The 17,716-nt window shown below is 41.0% G+C and overlaps 1 protein-coding gene across 2 annotated transcripts; it reads left to right on the top strand.

Annotated features, from left to right (window-relative positions):
- The first annotated feature begins 259 nt into the window (after positions 1-259).
- tmem240a (transmembrane protein 240a) lies at positions 260-17,420 on the top strand. Of its 2 annotated transcripts, none has more exons than XM_055048645.1 (4): positions 260-1,178; positions 1,644-1,750; positions 8,407-8,615; positions 14,928-17,420. In XM_055048645.1, exons 1-4 carry the CDS (start codon positions 1,122-1,124, stop codon positions 15,080-15,082), a joined length of 528 nt encoding a protein of 175 aa, XP_054904620.1. In that variant the 5' UTR covers positions 260-1,121; the 3' UTR covers positions 15,083-17,420. The 2 variants fall into 2 exon arrangements, with proteins under 2 accessions (XP_054904620.1, XP_054904621.1); XM_055048646.1 differs by having other exon boundaries at positions 260-1,102.
- Positions 17,421-17,716: the final 296 nt, after the last annotated feature.

Genomic DNA, 17,716 nt, shown 5'->3' on the forward strand with positions numbered 1-17,716 from the left:
GTTTGAAATATGTTAAATTACTTCACCTTTGTATTGCAAAGATGAAGTATCTTTCCACCAAACCACAACCACTTTGTTATCAACCTTCCTGAATATATACTGTGCATGTATAAAAACCTGCTGATAGGGAACCAAAAGTGGCTCCAGCCCACAGGGGCCCCAAAACCTCCTAAATCCGGCCTTTCACAGGCCTCCAGAGACAGCTTGCAGTTCCACCTCTCCTCTCCTCTCTCTCTCCCCTCCCTCTAACCGCCCACTGTACACGCTGTCGCGCTCGCGCGCACACGCACGGCCAGTGGAAAGTGGGTGCTCGTGTAGCTGCTGGAAGCCAGGATGGGATAATCATGCGCGTCTGGCTCCGGGCGTTGATGCAGTTCGCCGATGCTGGATAGGGACTGGTCTCGGGGCGCAGGGTGGGTCTAGGTGCAGGCCACGGTGCTGCTTGGACCGCGACTTGATGCTTATCAGGCCAATCCGAGGAAGACTGTAGGGCGATGGCCGCGAGAGGTGTTGGTGCTGCAGCTCTTTGAAACGATCTCGCCTGATGGAGGACGGGATTCACCGGCACTGAAGCGCAGAGCGAGCGGGGTCTGGAGGAACTTGGTGGGGGGGAAAGGGAGAGAAGGCATCGAGGCATCCCCTTCTTAGAGGATACAAAAAAAAGAGAGCGAAAGAGAGACGCATTTCATAATTTTTTCCTTTGAGTGATGTTAATTTGAACGTTGGAATAGAGGTGGACGGGGAGAAACGGAGCTAGAGCAGTGGATTCCTTTCGAATCGGCAATTAAGGAGCGGACAGCCTCTGTGGAGCCGCATCCGTCCATCCGACCGACCGACCGACCGACTGTCCGGGGTGGTGGAGGTGGTGGTGGTTGGGGACCTTACTTGGATGGAGAGAGGGTGCAGTGGAGGCTGAGAGAGAACGGCTCGCCGTGTGTAGGAGGAGGAGACGGAGGGAAAACCGGGCAGTTTGAAGGGCCGGGGAGCCAGGAGCGGCGCGGCGCGGCGGCTCCCATGAGCGGCTCCTGCCGGGAGAGAGCGCCCACAGCCCAGCCGGAGCGTCTCCACTGCCGCGGGTAGAAGCCCGGGCTCCAGGACGGCGGTCAGTTTTGGAAGTTTTGATGCATATGATCACAACCACCATGATTTTTATGATTCTTGGTGCTTCAGTTGTAATGGTAAGACATTCTCACCTCCCTCAGATGCAATGTGATTTCTTCTTCTTTTTCTCTCATTTCCACACAGAGGCTATATGATGCCAAAGATTTTTATTTTTTTTAACTTACATAAATATATGGGGTTTTTTTAGACACCTTATCAGTGTGGCATGTGGAAGTAGGTAAGCCTGTCTATAATTAGCCTACCTGCTGTCATAAATAAATCAGTTGGTTTTCAAGCAACAGTCTCCCTCTCTTAGAAACGAGTGTGTATGTGTGTGTGTGTGTGTGTGAGAGAGAGAGACAGAGAGAGAGAGAGAGAGAAAGAAAGAGAGAGAGACAGAGACCTAGAGAGAAAAAAAAAACCTGCCATTTTCCTTCTTCTGGTTGTAATTCCCATTCTTTCTGAAAACCCTTCGCTGTGTGTGGTGACAGTTGAGCGCCGTTGCTCGACATGTCCCAGCTGACTGGCCTGGTTCTTTGCAGGCGATCGCCTGTTTAATGGACATGAACGCACTACTGGACCGCTTTCACAACTACATCCTACCGCATCTACGAGGGGAGGACCGCGTCTGTCACTGCAACTGTGGAAGGTAAATACCAGCATCCTCCACAATGTGTGGCATGAAAAAAATAAAATAAAAAAATGCTGTGCCGTGTTCCCCCCTCTGTCCTCCCTCCGCCCCCCGCCCCCCTCCGGCACAAACCATCACCGCCACCCGTCTGTTCTCAATTGCCGGAGAGGCCTGGAAGATTTGAAGCGGTGAAACCCCGCAAAGCCACCCTGATAGGCTGCCGTCCTGTGTGCGCTCTGATAGCCGCGGTTACCGCTGAGGTCCTGATATTTTTCTTACATAAAACCCGATCTCGGTGGGGGTTTTCATTTATTTATGTAGGCCTATTTATTTTTTTAATCATTATTTTTATTGTTGTTTTGCAGTATATAGCGGCTGACTGTAAAGGTTTACTTACCGCATGCAGGAAGGCGTATGTGCGCGCGCGTGTGTGTGCGCGCGCGCGCGTGTGCAGGACCCATAAATAGGTAATGAAGTATGAGCGACAGTAGGCCGTTTAAAACAATCTGAGCATCAGATGCGCTGTGCGGTACAACATTCACCATGTCACGACAATATTAGACCTGCCAGACGAGTTACTGACGAACTTCAATCCAGATACTTGCATTCACTGTTTAATCTTTTTTTTCTGTTATTAAATCAGAAATTAAAAAATCTTGTGTACCAAAAAGTATTTCTAAGTCATTTGCTAAATTACAGACCACTGTCATTATTTATTTATTTATGTTTTAGAAATCAGAGGTTGACACAATAAGATCACATGATGATGTCATGGCTTTTTGGGCGCTTTTGAGTCAGGTGGAGTCACGCCTATGAGCAGACTCCAACTGTTGTCCTTATTTGTGTGACATCATGAGGAAAACAAGCCAAGAAGTCAGGAAGAGAGTAGTGGACCTAGTTCATTCTTGCGTTAACTTTTCACATCTTCATCTGTCCAAGAAAAAACACAACAACAACAACTGGATCTGTGTCCCAGACAGAAAAGATGCCCCCCCCCCAAAAAAAGCAAAAGATCCAGTGAAACAAATCCTGTATCTACATGGACTGAAATCAGGCTAATCATTGAAGATGAAGCAATTACTCATTAGCAAAAAGACACCATCATGTAGAACTTCAATTCTGACAGGTCAGACATATCTAGGCCTGTTGCAATAATCAATAAATTGCATGATCGATTTAAACAAGCTCACTGATTTCCATTGGATGACAAAAGTCTTCAGTTTGTCGCTTAATTTTTTCGTAACTAGCCCTTTTTTTCTAAGGTCAGTTTTGTTTTTTACAGAGACTTCAGAATTCATTTGTTTCTGTTGTTTATTTATTTGAAATATTTAATACACCATCCAGTTGGAGTGCTAAATGTTCATTAGAATTAGAATTTTCTTGTTAATGTGTTCTTGCATTGTTATATCACTAGAGTTATGCCACTTGAAAATGGTCTAAAAACAACATTATCAGTTATCTCAATAACTTCTGGCACAATTTGTCGTCCAGCAAAGTTTGCTCTTGTTACAAGCCTCTATATATATCTACAGACATATGATTTTCAGTACTACCAAAACTCTTATTTACACAATAAGGCAGCTGGCACTACTTCATATTATCATCATAAGGAAAGAACGTTAAGAGGTGATTTATCTCAAAACATCGGCCATTGTCATGTTTTGTTTTTTGTTCGCTCTTGTATTTGTCTGCTCGGGTAAATTATTTGAAAGTGGGCTATTGTTATAAATTCGATATTTCTGAATTATTCAGTTCCTTTGTTTTAAGTTTGTTTTCTTAGTTATTTACTGTGTTTTGTGCATTTTGGTTTAGACCACTGTGCTAACTTTAGTCTTTAGCTCTCGGTTGGTGAAACCTTCTATACAACCTGTTCTGTATTTTCCACTGTTTTTAGTTTGCACCTGCCCTCACTTCCCTGCTTAGATGCTCTCATCACCTGTTCTGCATTCCTCTAATTGGCCTCACCTGATTTCCATCACACACTCCAGTCCGCATTGTTTAATTCATCTGGTAATCGCTTTTCACAGGTTGTTGTTATCCTCCGTCTGGCAGCTCCTTGGTTTTCAATTTCTCTGTCTGTCTTTGAATCTGTCTTAACCAAACCGTTATTAGCTTAGTTTACTAGGTGACTTCAGGACAAGAAAGTTTTAGGTTAGTAATCAAAACCCCTGATGTCAGTCCCGTTGAAATGTTGTGGTCATTTAGTCAGAAAGGACCAAAATTTCAGCAAACTATCGTAGTAAACCTGTAGAGCAAAGAACTAAATATGCTGCTTTTAATTGAAATATTTACTTTGGAAAAGTAAATGGTTTGAAAATTCAGTGTTTAGTTTCCAATTTAAATATTTAATTTGGAACTATATATTTAGCTCAGACATTTAGTTGGAAAAATATTTAGCTTCCTGATGAAATACTTAATTTGAAAGCTAAATATTTCATTTGGAAGCTGCATATTTATATGGTGAATTAAATGCTTAGTTTGGAAGTCTGAAAAGTATAAGTATATGAATGACATGGTGAAAATGTGACTTTGAGAAATTGAACATTTTCTCTAATTCACTGCATAATGTTACCATCCTCTCCTAGCATATGGTGAGAAGACTTTTCATTATCCTGGCATGCAAGGAAATAGAAATGACTTTTGCTATTCTAACTGACCTAAACCAAGAAACATTTTGTCTGATGTCTTGTTAGACAGTGAGAAAAAATATCCCTGTTGTTTTAAACTGTCAGTAAATATCTGGTTGTAGCTGAATGTGTGTGTGTGTGTGTGTGTGTGTGTGTGTGTGGTGTGTGTGTGTGTGTGTGTGTGTGTGTGTGTGTGTGTGTGTGTGTGTGTGTGTGTGTGGATTGCTGGTGGCCGGTCAGGATGTTTGTTCTCACGGAGAGAGCTTGTTCGAAGTGTGGGAAGACAACAGCAAGATGGTCTTTATTAATATACAAAAATGGGTTTAACTAGGTTAGTTTGTCTTTTACCTGACCAGTTTCTAAGCAAAGAGAGAGAAAAAAATGACTTTAGGGCTTGTTCTGCACCAGCACACGATGTTAGTATTGGTTAAAAACTTTAAAGACAAAGTCCAAAAAGATGCACATTTTTTCTTTTTTTCTGACCAGTTCATGCTGGAACACGAAGACAAGATAACCAATAAAGCCAAACAGCAGTGTGGGGGCTAATGTGTTAGGAGTTCATTGGCAACGTTAAGAGTTGCCGATAATCAGATCAGAGCAATCTTCTTCGTAAAGAAAAGATGGAGTCAAGACTGACACTTATCTGAGTTATAAATGGACAATGCATTTTATTTGGATGTTATGGTAACACGACATAATTATGAAGCGTAAGCAAACTGTGAATGCTTTAAAAAGAGCTTCACAGATTAAAAATCTGAAGATTGATGTGCATTTGTCCTTTATTCTATTGCCCATAAATACAATTCAATGCAACTGCTTGGCTCCAGAAGACAAGACACCTAATTAGCAAAAGCGAGTCTACCTGTGTGTAATTGAACCTCAGTATAAATCCAGCTGTCTTGAGATGGCCCGAGAGGTTTGTTAGAGAACATTAGTGAGCAAACTGCATCATAAAGGTCAAAGGAAGCAGCAGACAGCTCAGGGAGAACCTTCTGCAGAAGCCGGGTTAGTTTATGAAGCAATAAGCTTCCCTCCCCTCACATAGTTCAATTCATGGAACAGAGCTATGAGAGGGGAAAGGTTAGCTGCACACCAACAGGTGAGGTGAGGGGAGCATTAATCAGGAAACTAGTCAAGATGCCTATAATCTGAAACCTGCTGGTGGCAGCATTGTGCTGTGGGGATGCCGTTTCTCAGCAGGAACAGGAAAATAATTTTAACAGTAGTAATAAATTATATTTAATAATATTAGTTCTAATAGAAGTAAATTACTAAATATACTATGAATTATTACTAATATTTAATTTCTCCTTGGGGTCAATAAAGTGCTGTGGAATGTAATTGAAAGGCTCTCCACTCATTTTTTTTGGGTTGGATTGAATACTAATGCACATCGTTAGACTTGTAGTTTCTATGCATGTTTGACAGTACATGTATACAGAACTTGTATTGTTTTGTTGTTACTGCTTTTTGGACCGTCATAAAGTTCAAAGAAACAGCTTTTGGTCATAATGTGACATGTGAAAAGTGAGAGAGGTAGGAATACTTTTGCAAGGCAATGCAAATCCAAATGTATGAAAATGTCTTGAGAGTAATGATAATTCATAATTGACTGACTTACTTTGCATTCAAACTGCCCTGCCCACTGCTGGTAACGAGCTCTGAGAATCAGAGGTGCCCAACAATTGCAAGGGTAGTGATACTTCAAATTGTTTTTATTCAAGTAAAATCAAAACGTAATCGTCCAAGAAATTACTCAAGTATTTGGTAAAATGGCTACTCAAATACTGAGAAACTGATCAAACGTTACTCAAGTAAATGTAGCAGAATAAATACTTCCCAACCCTACTGAAGACATCACCACGTTCCTGGACAGCAGGCTCAGTCAAACCTAAGTAAGAGTCCAACCTCTTAGTGCTCAGGTTACTGTGACCACACCTTGTCTTCCACTGATCCGGAAACCCCCCTGAACCACAGCCGGTCGCCGCTCCCACATAAAGAGCAGAATCCTTCGATATGTGAGTGGAGAGGAAGAGAGAGTGAAGCTCAGCCTGCCTGCCTTTCCCTCCGTGAGACGTGGAGGTGCCAGGACGGCCGACGGCGTTCACCTTTGTGCCGTCGAGGACACAGCTTTATGTGTCAGCTCGTTTGGCTTTGTCCGTATTCTGATTTGGACGCCGTACGGATGAACCCTTTTGGGTAGATTGAAGCTTGAAGAGCAGCTGCTGCCTTTGTGGCTGGAATGTTGAAGTGGGTGGAGATTTAATTATAGGCTGCACAAGACGCAGGTGAAACAAATACAGTTAATAAAGAATCAGATAATTACAAATTTTGGTTGAGTTGAAAAAGAATAAGAAGGGTTACATATAGTTCAGCCTTATTCTCAGGAAACTCCACACTCTAAAAAGTGCATTTGGACTTAGTTACATAAATCTCACTTAATTCTTTTGGTTTAGTGATGACAACTTACTTTGACTCTACTTGAAACAATTGAGTTCAATGCCGCGTCTGTATCCTTCGTCTGACGTCATGATCCAAGCTTCACTAGGGACAGATCCGGTACCAACCGACTTTCCTGTCTAACTTCTCTCAAATGAAGGCTGCCTGAGCAAAAAAAATCCTTTCTTGGTTTACTTCTTTATTTGAAGTAAATTATATGATTTGAGTGAGACTGACTTAAATTTGTCGAGTGTTGCACAGCTGCAACACACTTATCAGTCACGCAAACAAAGGTATAGTTGACGTATGTGACGATCCTTGTTCTCTCGGGTGCCATGTTTTGGGTTTCAGGCCTTAAACAGTGACAAGGTTTGTCCATGTCTTAAACTGTAAAGTACACACTTGTTGGGGCAAAATCACAATATATCTGCTTGACAATTCAGTTTATCGCCTTCCGGTCTTTGTGAATTCCTGAAAAGCACTGCTTTACATTTGCGAACGTCTTCAGACGTCCCCATCAGCTCAAACCCCGCTTATCAGTGTACAGACCCAGAGTGCACCTGTACTCGCTCTCAGCTGTCAGATCTCTGAGCTCCCGGTGTGTTCCCATGCGATGTTCGACCGACATCTGTCTGCGTCATTAGGCTGGGAAAAGCCTATGTCTGCTCCCAGGAGGGCGGCTAATGTCAGTGAAGGTTTTCATATCCATTGGAATGGCAGCGTGTTGTGGAGGATGTAGAAGCAATGTAAGTAAATCTTGATGCTCTGCGGCATGGATTTCTTTAAGATTTTTTAAATGGAGAGGCTTCCATCCATCCCTCCATCTATCCATTGGGGTAAAGAGGTGTGCTGGTGCCTGTCTCCAGCTGTCATGAGTACAACACATTCAAATTCAATTCATTAAAATGTAAGAATATCTTATTAATCCCAAAGAAAATTTTAATTCAATTATTGGTTCACAATAGAGGCATTTTCTACCCATGTTTGAGTTTTTCACTACAGTCTGAACAGCTGAATCCTGATTACTTCCACATGTGGAACTAATTAGAATAAGTTTCACATGGTTTTCAAGTCTGAATGGCTGTGTTGCATTTCATCCGAGTTTTGTGTCGTTGATGTGAGACGTGTCATAATTCGGCGCTAGAAAAATCCAGGCGCGGTACACCAGGATGTAAACAATGGCTGAAAATTGTTGTTATGAACTTAGACAAGAACTGAGCGCATTACATCACAATGCACAATGCTTATCAGAAGAAAAATACTGAATTGTTTGACTTGCATGTCATTTCTTCACCAACCACATTGTACATAGAAGTGAGTGCCTTGCTTTGTGGCAGTCCAGTAGTTTACTTTTAGAAAGTGATGGTCTTTCACTTTTAAGCAGACTGAATTTCTTCCACAAATCTAAAAATTACAAGTCAGCCATACACTTTCCAGCCTAAAGTGCATCCTCTGGACCCTGGTGGTCCTTCACATGGGCTTCAGGGATTTCCTGTAAAGTGCGGATTAGTGTGGCTATATTTAAGTTTAAAAAAACTTCAGCAAACCTCCAGTGTACAGACGGTTGCTACTTTAACACTTTTGTCCTTTCCCCCTGTCTGTCCTCAGGCATCATGTCCACTATGTAATCCCGTACGATGGGGACCACTCCTTAGTGGACTCTTCAGAGAACTACTTTGTGAGTGACAGTGTGACCAAGCAGGAGATGGACTTGATGTTGGGTCTGCTGTTGGGTTTCTGCATCAGCTGGCTGCTGCTGTGGCTTGACGGAGTCCTGCACTGCGCCGTCAGGGCCTGGAGGGCGAGCCGCTACTACGGTAAGACGCTCACGGCCTGCCTGGAAATGGCTGGGGACTCACCGACTCAAACGCAGAATTAATCCAGGTTAGAGGCGGAGAAGAAGAATTCGCTAATCTTTTTTTAAGTTAAATGAGATGCTCGGTTGCTAATGTTCAGAGGAAGAGGACAGGCACTCACCAGCCACTTTATTAAGAACACCTTGATACTATCAGGTTCAGACCCTCATTATTCTTAGAAACTGCCTTCGTTCTTCCTGGCATGGATTCAACAAGGTGTTGAAAATGTTCCTCAGGGATTCAGGATTTCACATCTGATAGTCTGGTAGACTCGGTTCGACTGGGGACCAAAATTGCTGTTGTTCTGCCATATTTCAGCTGGTGTGGTTCACTTTCACACTGCACTGTGTGAAACTCTCCAAATCCTTTGAAAAATGTGTTCACCTCCTCACCTGTGGTGCCGCTGCACCAAGAACCACTGAAGGAAATGACACAAAAACCTCTGAAAAAGACATGAGCGCGTTTTTCTTCTTCGCTACAAAAATGGAATGGATTTTAGTGATTGTAAGATTTCTCTTTTGTCGTTAGTAAATCACCACTACTCTGTTCTCCCGCTCGCGTTAGACTCCCGTGTTAGTTTATGCTGTATTTACCCAGAATGCCCTGCACTGCAGTCCATTTCCTGCTTTTGGAGCAGTCTCAGCATCTGCATAAGCATGAACCGAGACGAGGCTTGTAGGCGCACCAGCATTCACTTTTTTGGTCCACACCAGAAAGTTGGTAAACTATGAACAAGTAGGTGTTTAGTTGGTTTTATTGAGCCCAAAGTGTGCCAAGGAAATATTTCCCACACCAGCCTGACATGCTACACCAAGGCAGACGGGATGTTTACCATCTAAAAGTTACGGCTGACATCGAGACACGAGATCAGGTGATGCTTTCACAATTTTCCATCATCCAGTTATGGTCCAACTGTGAAGAACGTAGCCTCAATTTGAACACCACTTGATGTAAATGAATGGGCCGTTTCCAAACTAGAAACCAAAAATACTCCATCTGTGAAGTTTATTATCTACTATCAAGTCAGGAAGCATTTTCAAAAAAACCAAGCGGTCGGCTGAATCAAAACCAGTCAATCAAAGTAATCTGTCGAGAGGCAATAGCTTTTCCACATGAATTCAGCTGAGACGAGCCACATGACATATATCTTTATTGCCTGAAATAGTTACACCGCTCTTAGCGCGTGTCCCTTCCTGGCCATATTGCTGTCAATGCAACTCTAAGCTGTAAATACATCAGATGGGGTTTGTAACACGTCCAGCTTGGTGAAACAGGAGCTGTAACAACATGACTTAAAACAAATGTGTAATGTAATCCAAAGATTTCTTAAGAAAAGGTTTTAAAGGTAAAGGTTAAACCTTTACCTTTTTTAAGGTAAGGGTTTACCTTAAAAAAGGTAAACCTTTACCTTTTTTAAAAGGTAAACCGGGCATAAAAGTAGTTAATTAAAATGAATTCCAAATAAATAAGGATAAGGCCTGCCTCATTTTGAATGGACAAAAACCAGGTTATTCTGGAGCAATGTAGCACTACCAAATATTCTAAATACGGTTCTTTGGACTTATTAGCAAAAAAACATCTGGGTCGTGTTGTTAAGTGCTTGTCCTGTTTTTAGAAGCAGTTGAGGCCCAAACATAATAAGTATGTGCAAAATGTGAATTTTGTATTATGAGTCTCACTTAACTGTTTGCTTTTGAAGAGTTTTTATGAAATGCGTAGTGGGTTGCCATGTATTGAGAAATGATTTGAGAAAAAGACCAGACAACGCACTTGAGTGATGCCTCATCCTATAGTTGATGAAGCATGCCAGATTTTCTTCCAACGGGTCCTTCAAAAATAATTTTACAGCCACTAAAATGTCTGTCCAACTGTGTTACCTTTGGTGGTTTTCATTGATTCACTTGAACTAATAGGAACAAATTATACCTCAGAGTGCCTATAGATGTAATTTAAAATATGTTTTTTGTTAGATCATCTCACCCCTTGGGTGGTAAAATCTAGAGGAATCAAGGACCAAACATTAATTTCATAGGTCCCGGTTCCTCATACAGGGACAGTAGATATATCCTCACCAAGACTAGATGAATGGAGATTAAGGCTGTCAGAAAATGATTTCCGCCTGAGCAGTTACACGTCCCAGAAATGTCTGAAGAAAATCTCTTGTATTGGTTAATGCTGTCACAGTAAATAGAGCCAATAGACCCCAGTTGAAGTTGGGTCTATTAGATGAGCCATGCTTGCGTCACTACGATTGAGATATTTCACTCTCACCATCTGATGCTCTGCTCTGAATGCCTCATTTCTGTGTGTGTGTGTGTGTGTGTGTGTGTGTGTGTGTGTGTGTGTGTGTGTGTGTGTGTGTGTGTATTGAAATCCAGCTTCGGCTGATAGTTGCTTCTTAATTTCCTGCTTTGCGTCTCCACGCTAACTGGAAAATATATCTGTCGCTTTCCTTCCCGTCTCGCTCCATCTGACAGATAAAGGAAGCATGTCGTTTTAGGAAGAAAGGTAACGAGACAGAACATGGGCAGCGTCGTTCATCACCGCTGTATGCATCATGTTGTCTGGTAGACACAAAACAGGAAATAAAAGGCTAAATAGTCTAGTCATTATATATATATTATACCTAAATAAGACTGAGCTACGTCACTCTCTTGTAGAAGTTTTAACTTCATGGCCATGGTAGTTTCTCTGACATTTCTCACAGATAGCCAGTGGTTAAATATAAAACCACAGCCTGGAAGATACTGTTGTCTCTGTTGCTTTATAAATCACAGTACTGGGGTGGAGCTGCGTGGTGGAGCTGGCCTGGATCTACAGTTTTAAGAGTAAAGTAGGTGATGTGTGACCTGGAAACTGGAGCGCTGTGGAAAAGCTCCTCAGGCAGGATGGGGGGAAAAGTGTCGGCAATAAGAATGACCGTTAACACTTGGAGGCATAGTTCTGTCGAAGATTTTTTATTTTATTTATTTATTTTTTTCAGATTTTGCTTTAAAGAAGCCACACCTGCATGTGATTTTTTCAGCTGGTCTTCATCAAGAGTTTTTAGGGATTTTGTTTTTCTTTTGACTTATTTTCTCCACTATGTGCAGCTGACCGTTCTCAGAGGAATGTTTTTGGTTTTTTAAGCTGTTTAACTCTGAATTACAAACTACTGAGGTTTATAAAGAAAAGCATAAAGTATTCAGGGAGGAAGCAGTGTTTGTATGTTTAAGAAAACTATTTTAAAATAGATCTTTGGCAGCACAAATACACAATTCTTTAATATTTTTTTATTTTTATTAAAACATTGAAAAAAATAAACTAAAAACAGTTTACTGACAAGAAATGTGTATTTTTGCATAAAATTGAAATTTGTAAAGCTAATAATAATAAAAGATAATATTATTAGCTAAAGAGCCGTTAGATCACATAGCTATTTCTGTGGCAATGAAATTGTCAGGATAACAATTGCGTGCTTAAATGTTATTTTATCAGTCTAGTCAATATTTGTATTGTGTCTAATTAAATCAATGTGAAGTTATGTAAAATAACTAGAGAAAGCAATAATTTAATAGGTCGTTTTATCAATACGTTCTGGCACAACTGGCTCTTTGAAGACATTCAGAATGTCAAAAATGAGTTTCACACGGCTGCATTACATCAACTGAAGTCGTTGTTTCACATCTTTGTGTTTCTCGCTGCATTGGTTTTAAGACCTTTTGTGGATATTTTGTCCTACTACGTCCTTTCCTCATTTATAAGCACACTTTGCCTCGGGCCAGGCGGCGCAAGGACTAAATGGGTACAATTTCAGTCAAAGTGAAAATAAAAAGTCTAAAAGACTGTTAAAAACATGCATCACTCATTTAAAAGCTTCCAATTAGTCTGTCTTCTTCAAAGAAAAAAAAACTGAGATTGACACCTTGCACATTGCTTTTACTTGGAAGAGTATTGGTAGGGAGACGTTGTTTTTAAATGACTTACTTTTCCTTCTTCGCGCAACAATGACTGGATTTAAAGTTTCCGACCCAGATTGGATTCTGCTGATTTCTCTTGACATTCCTAGATTAATAACCGTGTGGTATTTTTGATGTCTCCCACTGATAACCAACAAACTTCACATGTTTGTGTTAAGTGTTTGCCACTGGAAGAAGGCAGCATTTTCAATGTTTCAAACACTTTAGAGATGTGGTGTGATTTTTATATACTTATTTATTATTTTGCAGTGGATAGGGAAGCCCGTCGCCTTTTTGACTTGATCCATTAGTTTGTGTGTGTGTGCGTGTGCGTGCGTGTGTGTGTGTTGCTTTCAGTACTGGGTCACACATATTTAGCCTGTGTGAGATGAGGAGTGAAGGTGAGGCTGAAAGAGCAGGAAAGAGTGTGTGGATGCAGGATGAGGATGCTGTCACATCTCCACCAGAATTTACACACACACACACAGACAGACACACACACACACACACACACATGTACACACACACTTTCTCTTCCATGGAGCTATAAATAGCACAAGAGAGCAGCTGGAATGGCAAGTAAGGAACACACACACACACACGCAGTGCATTGAAATGCACAATGATTCCCATTGCTTTTTGCCAACTCTAACTCCTCCCCCTTTTGCTCATCTATTGAATCTGCTCCTGGGCCATTTCCCTCCCGATGCAACATTTTTTTCCCCCGTACCACCAGTTTACTGTTAATGTCTGACGCCAGATGCTCTTTTTGGAAAGACGTTTGACAAACAAGTGAGAAAATGATAAATTGGCACGCGGCGTTAACGTCCCCTCTGTTCTAAAGCAGGCATAACAATAGCATCTTAGCTCTCTCTCGCTCTTTCTCTCTCTCCTTCCTTTGCTCTGTAATTTCTCTTGACTTCATCCTCTTATTGAAATGAGAAAAACCCGCCTTTGTTGCCCCCTTTCTTTTGGATACCCTTCAGAGCAGTCCTTGTGGACAGCACAACCATTCACAGCTATAAATAACTTCCCTTCTCTCTCTCTTCCTCTCTGTCTTTCCTCCTCATCCCCAATCCTACCAGCAACGCCCCCTCCTCTCCTCCACCTCTTTCTCTTGCACATTCTCGGTCACAGCCATTTTTATTTATTTATTTATTTTTTACCGGACTCAATGTCTGGGGCTCTCCCTGCCGTCTTCGCGGTCCCCACTTTGCCTCACCAGCACCAGTTTATAACCGACAAGCATGAATCCATGCTCTGCCATTACATCTCCCACACTTCATATTACACCCCACCACTCCCACACACACACATGCAAAGTGCTGCAAGACCGCTTTCTGTCTCGGAAGCATTCTGTGTGCAGTGTGGTGGCTGATAAATCAGAAAGGTGGAGATCTCCACTTTTTTCCTGTTAAAAAAGCAGGTGAAAGGTCAACGGTGCCGTCACCATGTAACAGTTCACGACATCATCTAATATTTTCATAACACATCTTTTTTTGTGTTTTTGTTTACAGCAAACAGTAGACTGTAAAAAGCAATTCAGTGTCTTTTATTGTAGCGCACGACTGTTCTGAGTTTCACGCGATCGGCTGATTTGCCTGCCCCTGTGGAACCGCCGGATGATGATGGCGGCAAAGAAGGATTTTAAAATAGGATTTTAAAATATGTGCAAAATCTTGCACATCCTCTTCAAGAGACTGGAAAACACTGAGCTGCATTTCCATTAACCATATAATTGCATGAATTAAAATGACAAAAATTAAATTTGCTTAATTTTGGAAAAAAAAGTGTTTTTTTGATAAGAAGTTGTGCTACAGTGAGGTGGTTTTCCAGCCGCATCAAAACAGATGTAGTGCGCAGAACTGCTGTTGATCACACGACATCACACAGTTACTGAAAAGCAGTGAGTCATTCAGCGTGTTGAATCCGTAGGTCTTCTGGGAAATTGCTCACTGAATTTAAATTTTGAATTGTATGGAAACAATTCGAAACAAGAATATAAACAAAGATTTGCGTGCGTTTGTAATCGAAACGCAGCCAGTTTGAATTTAAAAAACGTAAGTATTTTATGTTAAAGGTGCCAGGTCTGGCTAATTTACAGATTGCTCGACCTTGTTTTAGAAACCAATGTAATAGACTTGAAATGATTCGGACATGGGCATCAGACTTTGTCAGAATAATAACATTGAAAGCAAAGACGACTGAGGCTTTTTATTTTTTTGCAGATAAATAGACCACTGTACAAGATAAAACTCGGTTTGTGCTTGTGAATTTGTCTTTTTGTGTCGTCTGCATAAAAATCTCCCTGCTCCCTCTGGTCCTCTCCCTGCAGATACTCCATCCTGGTCATGGTTACCGCAGTTCTGCAACCTCCGAGACCTCCGTCGCCGAGCCCAGCTAAGACAGCTGGAGGACTCCAGCGGCAACATGGTCCACATCAAGCAGAAGCTCTACCACAATGGCCACCCCAGTCCTCGACACCTCTGACTCTAAAAATCACAAAGAGAGCGAGAGAGAGAGAAAACATAAATAAGAATGAAAATGCAGATCATCCCCTTGAATCTCTCGTACATTTTAAAACACCTCCACTTGTTCTTGCCAAAACTTGCCCCACGGCCAAACTTTGCCTCAGAGACCTGTTGAACTGCCCCCTCGCCCCACCCCTCTCTGTTCATGACGTGGTCCTCTTTCAGAACCTTCCAACTGGACTTTATTTTGACCCTGAACCTTTCTCTGTCAGCACAAAAAAAAAAAAATTAAATCCCAAAATGGAATGAGATTTTACTTTTCTCCCACTAAAAACCTGGTCTTAAGTCTGTGTCCTCCACCGTGGGAGGAAGAAAACATTTTTAAGGGTGTTTTTTTTTTTTTTTTCCTGTATAAAGACATTTTTTGTGTTTATTGTTAAACTTGGCATGCTCTTTTAGAACAGGGTGGGAAGAGGATGGAACTGGGAGCTGAGACTGGGTTTTCTGCTTTTTTTTTTCCACTATCAGATGGGACTTTATTGGTTATGACAGGCGGGTTTGTGGTTCGTTTTTGTGACGATTACACTGCTGCTTCTGTAAATAGGTGAAAGTACAGAATTTAACAGGCCAGTGGGGGTATTTTTGTGTGAGTTGTTCATTGGTAGAAAACTTGGGACACTTGGACTGCGTGAGTAAACATCGGAGGAAGAAGGAACTGGAAATTGGATGTGAAACAATGTGATTTCTGCTAAAAACACAGATTAATTAGCTTTGTTACTTAGTGAATTAACTGAATGTATTTTTTTTTTTTTCTCTCTCCTGTAAATAACGTGAGAGGGACGGAGGCTACGTGCAGCTGTGGTCAGATTTTCCTCTGCTAATTTATCATTGTTCCGTTGACACATGAGAAGAGACAAATGCCAGCTGACACGTCTGCAGCACTTTGGAAGAAACTCCCTTTGAATTTTTACACATTACCACCACAAACGTCAGCGTCTTTTACTGGGATTTTAAATGATAGACCAACACAAAGCCATGCTGGAAGTGTTTGCAAAACGAAAATTACACCTGATTTGCATTTTTTTTTTTCATTTTTCCTCCTTGTGAGACTATTAAACATAGATAGTCTTTTAAGAATTGTGAACAGTAAAAAGTAGATGATCTGCTGTTGCCATAAAGGTCACAGTATTCCCTTTTGAAATAATTCTTATCAGCTTTGCACTTCTAGATGCTGAATTTATTCACCTGAAATTGTTCTTTACAAAATAATTCAAGCACCATGAAGTTTTATGAGAGCATTAGACATAAGTTTTCAGGTACCGCCAGAGATTTTCAATTTGGGCTTTGACTGGGTTATTTTAGCACATGAATATGCCTTTAACGTAAACCATTAACTTTCATCACTTCCACGTCTTTAGCTGCCTCCAACAATTTTTCCGTCTGGATTATTCAGCTCTGTTCATTCGTCTGCATGCCGCGGCTCTTTGCACCTTCTGCAAGTGGCTCTTTATGACTCGACTTAAAACAGTGCAGAGCCAACAAACTTTTAAAAATATAGATAAAACAAGTGCAGATACGAGCAGTTTATTTTTAGTGCTGAATTAAACCCCCACAAGTGTCAAAAATACGTGCTTTTTCCCCTCATTATTTTGGAAACAAAATGCTTTTTTTGTTTAAAAAAAACAAACAGACCTCAACATCCCATGGTAGAAAGTCTAGCAATCTTACCCTAACCTAAAACAGAATAAAATGGGATTAGAAAATACCACAAATTTTCTATTCTAGATATTTATTGAAAGTCTTTTACTGGACTTTGGGCAAAAATAGTTCTTTAGTTTGAACAGGTTGCAGACCGAAAAACCAAATGAGATAGAAAAACTCTGAAAATGTTGAAAATTTCCAAGAAAAAAAAATCTGAAATTTTGAGATTAATTTTCCTAGAAAAAATAAAAAAAAATTTGACTTTTGGAAATTGTATGAGTTTTAAAAGTCAAAAACGTTTAAAAATGATCTTCTCTCCGTTTCGCAACAATTTTCTGCTTTATTTTGGTCTATCACATAAAATCCCAGTAAGTAAAGTGTATCCTTGTGAGCTGACATTATGTGATAGAGTTCAAGTTAATCCTTTTGCAAGGAAATTCACTGTTTAATTTTGTTTTTTTTTTGTTTTTTTTAGTAGCGTCATTTCCATGTTCTTTGAGTTCTCATGATCCAACCTTCTCACTCACCCAGAGCAACCAGCCTATCAGCAGAGAAAACCCTCGCCCAGCCGTACCCGACCCCTCTCAGTCCAGACATTGCTGTTGTGAGAATGAAATGTCTGTTTTATTAAAAGTGCCATTGAAGCACAACAGTGACCCCTGACGTTTGATTGTGTCATTCCAGTAGAGAGAGAGAGAGAGCACTTTCCTAGTGGAGAGGTTATTTCTGAGTGCAGATTTTATTCAGTAAAATTCAAACTGAAACCAGTACTGACAACGCCGTCGTGGCGTGAAGAAAAGCCGTCCGTTATGATTCCGTGACACGTTTAAAAGAATTGTTCTTCTTAATTATTTTAAGGAGCAAAGGTGGGTAGAGAAGCCAACAAATTTTACCCAAGTAAGAGTGACTCTTATTTCATGTTTTTCCTCAAGTGAAAGTAAAGAGTAGCCAT

The sequence above is a fragment of the Poeciliopsis prolifica genome, unplaced genomic scaffold (genome assembly GCF_027474105.1).
Source record: "Poeciliopsis prolifica strain line A6 unplaced genomic scaffold, Auburn_PproV2 SCAFFOLD027, whole genome shotgun sequence".
In the NCBI taxonomy this organism is placed as follows: Eukaryota; Metazoa; Chordata; class Actinopteri; order Cyprinodontiformes; family Poeciliidae; genus Poeciliopsis; species Poeciliopsis prolifica.

What these genes read in the sequence shown, in the direction of transcription:
- tmem240a (XM_055048645.1), top strand. Translation starts at nt 1,122, where the DNA reads ATGCATATGATCACAACCACCATGATTTTTATGATTCTTGGTGCTTCA. An exon ending in TGTCACTGCAACTGTGGAAG is followed by an intron (nt 1,751 to 8,406) that starts GTAAATACCAGC and finishes GTCTGTCCTCAG; the next exon opens with GCATCATGTCCACTATGTAA. An exon ending in GAGGGCGAGCCGCTACTACG is followed by an intron (nt 8,616 to 14,927) that starts GTAAGACGCTCA and finishes CTCTCCCTGCAG; the next exon opens with ATACTCCATCCTGGTCATGG.